General features: G+C 48.0%; 1 protein-coding gene across 1 annotated transcript in view; it reads left to right on the forward strand.

Moving 5' to 3' along the window:
• The first annotated feature begins 2540 nt into the window (after nt 1–2540).
• The window catches only part of LSAMP (limbic system-associated membrane protein), a 1063485-nt gene continuing 1062062 nt past the window's right edge, over nt 2541–3963 (forward strand). The window contains exon 1 of the mRNA XM_014957165.1: nt 2541–2967. Within this exon, the coding sequence (XP_014812651.1) occupies nt 2901–2967 (67 nt within the window). The 5' untranslated portion in view covers nt 2541–2900. The remainder of the gene's footprint in view (nt 2968–3963) is intronic.

Genomic DNA, 3963 nt, shown 5'->3' on the forward strand with positions numbered 1-3963 from the left:
GTGTACTGCCCAGCAGTGACACCAGCATCAAAGAGACCCTTGCTTCAGAATTTGTCAAGCAGAACTCTGCTGAGAAATCAAACCTGCCCCACCGCTTTTCTTGTTGTGGCAATAAGGAATATTCCTTTGCTGAATAACCTCCCCGTGTCAGCCGGAGCCTTGGGGACTCCTGAGCTCAGCGTGGCTCATAGACCTGTGTGTGATCCAAGAGATACATTTGCAGAGGAATGGGAGGACCATATTTCTATAGCATAACATCTATATATTTATATATATAAAAATAAAATAAATGAGCTGGCTTGCAACACTAGGTGGCAGAGGTGGGATCTTTTCTGCTCTGAGCGCTGTCCTATAAGGCATTGCTTGTTTAAGTACAGTCGCATTTAGTTCTACAGTTCTTTATGAACTGCACCAGCATAGGTCCCTTCCATGGGGTGCAGTCCTCCAAGAGCAGACTGCTCCAGCATGGACTTCCCATGGGGTCACAGCCTCCACTGGGCACCCACCTGCTCCAGCGTGGGGCCCTGCACAGGCTGCAGATGGATATCTGCTCCTCTGTTAACCTCCACGGGCTGCAGGGGCATAGCTTGCCTCACCATGGTCTTCATGGTTTGCAGGAAAATCTCTGCTCCAGCACCTGGAGCACCTCCTCCCCTCTCTGGTGCCTGGAGCACCTCCTGCAGACCTTGGTGTCTGCAGAGTTGTTCCTCTCGCGTATTCTCACTCCACTCTTCACCTGCAATTGCTGTTGTGCAGCAGCTTTTTCCCTTCTTAAATATGTTATCACAGAGGCACTACCACTGTCGCTGATGGGCTCAGCCTTGGCCAGCGGTGGATCTATCTCGGAGCTGGCTAGTACTGGCTTTATCAGACATAGACAGAGCTTCTAGCAGTTTCTCACAGAATCCACCCTTATAGCCCCCCTGCTACCGAAACTTGCCACACAAAACCAATACAGTATCAGAGGATGAAAATGAAGTATGGTCCTCCAGTTGACTGGAGTCCGTTGACTTTAAACCACTCCAATATTTTTAGTTTGATTTCCTTGGGAAATGAAGACTAGCTGATAGTATGTGTGTATCTGTTTGTCCATATGTTCTTCCGCCCAATAATTTTCAGCGCAACCAATTTCAACCACATTTAAAAGAGGGTGGAAGGCTGAAAAGTAACTTGTACCTGTCTCATAAAAACTGGTGATTAGGTAATGCCCCACTCTTTCCATAGGGGAAAAAGCCTGAGTAACCCAGGTGGTACCTGGCAGCCACCAGCCAGGCCAAATGGTGACTGCATTTTGCATTGTATTGCAGTGTGCATTTTGTTCCACTAGGAAACAAGCACATGTTTCTGGGCTAGCCACAGCATGCCGTTTCTTTTTCCGGCAGGGGATGTCACAGGGGATATGGTGGGATCTGGCTTTCATTACAGCAGGGTGAGAGGGGATTTTGGAGACAGCAGACAAGAACCCACGGGGATGCGAGCTTGGTGCATTCTGTTCACAGACCAGCTTGGTCTACAGCAGTCTAATAAGAAATACTTCTAGAAGGGCATCATTGCTGATGAGGATCCTATGCACCTGTCCTACATGTGCACATCCACCTTAGCGTCCTACACCTGCGATGTGTAAATTGGAGATGGGCATCCTTTAGTGGTGGCATCCTCATGCCACAGTGAGGGGGCAATGTGACCCGAGGAGGGGCCACTGGGCTGCCATACAGCATCCCAGGGACAAAAGTTGTGCAGTCACACTGCCTCCATGTCCCCAGCTGCGAAAGGACACCCTTTTGTGAAACGCCTGGGGAGTGACTGATGAAAAACCTGGTGTGAATGTTAAGTAGTACTTCATTACTGCTGTTCCTCTGACCAGAGGATATGATTTTAGGGGGCAATAGACCTACAGGAGCTAATTACTCCTTGGGAAAAAAAGTTCGTGTTACATATGGTAGGAGGAACCTGTATTTAAAAGGAGAGGGGTAGTGGGAGAAGCCTCTTGTGAGCAAACGGTGGCTTTACGAGCTGGATTTCCTACACAGAAGGATTCCTTCGGGTCCCTCTGAAATTGCACGGAAGTCACGGGAGATCCAGCAAAGATTAATGCAGCTTGATGCTTGCTATTTTTCCTGGAGGCCTTGGCAGTTCTGTAATTACAATGAGTGCATTTGAATCTCCCTCTGGTCCCCGTGTACTGCCCAGCAGTGACACCAGCATCAAAGAGACCCTTGCTTCAGAATTTGTCAAGCAGAACTCTGCTGAGAAATCAAACCTGCCCCACCGCTTTTCTTGTTGTGGCAATAAGGAATATTCCTTTGCTGAATAACCTCCCCGTGTCAGCCGGAGCCTTGGGGACTCCTGAGCTCAGCGTGGCTCATAGACCTGTGTGTGATCCAAGAGATACATTTGCAGAGGAATGGGAGGACCATATTTCTATAGCATAACATCTATATATTTATATATATAAAAATAAAATAAATGAGCTGGCTTGCAACACTAGGTGGCAGAGGTGGGATCTTTTCTGCTCTGAGCGCTGTCCTATAAGGCATTGCTTGTTTAAGTACAGTCGCATTTAGTTGGAGCTGCAGGAGAGAGACAGAGAGATTCTCTGTGTTTACAGCCAGCACAGGCTACGGCGAGCATCTAACCTGGCCCCCCCTTTCTCCAGCACTTGAAGGGGAGAGTGCGAGGTTATTTGGGAATCTGGCCACCCTGGGTCAGCTTTTGCTGCAACTGGATTGTGAGAGCTGGTAAAGCAGAGCCCAGGGGGACTGAAGGGAGACACGAATCCCATTTTATCTGAGAGGAGAGAAGGAAAAAAAAAAAAAAAAAAAAAAAGAGATAAATTGAGAGAGAGAGAAGCGAAGAGACGGAGAAAAAGGCAGAGGAAGCGGAGCGAGTGAGAGAGAAGCATGAGGACCTACTGGCTGCACAGTATCTGGGTGCTGGGATTCTTCCTGTCCCTCTTCTCCTTGCAAGGTATGTGATGAGTTCTTTCTTGCAGCCTCCTCAAACCCCTCTGCTTGAATTGAGGCTGACGGACTGAGGATGGCCTGAAACATGGAGCTGGAAGCTAGAGCTTCCTCTCTCCCCCCCTCTTCCCCTCCAAACCTTCCCCCCCTCAGGAAATAAGCCAAGGAGAGATCGCTGCTGGTGAATCCTATGGTTAGAGGGCACTGCATGTGACTGACTTTGCTGCTGTATTTATGCTTTTGCAGAGGGGGAGTTTGAGGGGGGGCACAGTAATATTTGCAAAGGAAAAGAGGGGTGGGTGAAGGTGGGTATCCCCTCCATCCTCATCCACTATTTCTCAGCACTTTGGGTCACAAGTACTGATGGTCCTGTATTCTTCAGCTTCCTGAAGAGATCAGTGTTAAGTTTCTTTGGTTTTTTTTTTCTTTTCTGTTTTATTTTTATTTTGCTTTTGCCTGGAGAGGGGGAGGTTAAAGGAACCTCTGTGCCTCTGTTCTGTCTGCATGGCACTATGTCCTTCCCCTCCACCAGGGAAAAAAAAAAAAAAAGAGAGAGTGATGGAGGAAAGACAGGAAAGGAAAATTTGTTGGGTATGGGGTTTTGTTCAGTGGAGAATTGCCAGCTGGGCTTCTTGCTTTAAGAGCCAAGTGCGAGTACAGAATTTAGTTTGAAGTGATGACAGGCATGCTAGCTGCTTTTGAGATGCTTTCCGTAAACAGGAGTTAAGGGTTAATGCATCCCATGCTGTATGTATAAATACATGTCACACATGTACATATAATCATAGCCCTCCAAATCACAGCTTGTACATGATCCACATTCATTTACACACACCAGTGGTCCTTCACACACATACACAGACACACACACTCATGAATATAGCAGGGGAGATGAATAAACTCACTCTGGCACATCCAGTTCTAGCTCCCTAGCACATGCAATTCCTGGAGTGCCTCTCTCCCGCTCACGTTCTCGCTTCCTCTCTCTCCCCCCCGCCCCCCC

The sequence above is a fragment of the Calidris pugnax genome, unplaced genomic scaffold (genome assembly GCF_001431845.1).
Source record: "Calidris pugnax isolate Ruff unplaced genomic scaffold, ASM143184v1 scaffold225, whole genome shotgun sequence".
NCBI lineage: Eukaryota > Metazoa > Chordata > Aves > Charadriiformes > Scolopacidae > Calidris > Calidris pugnax.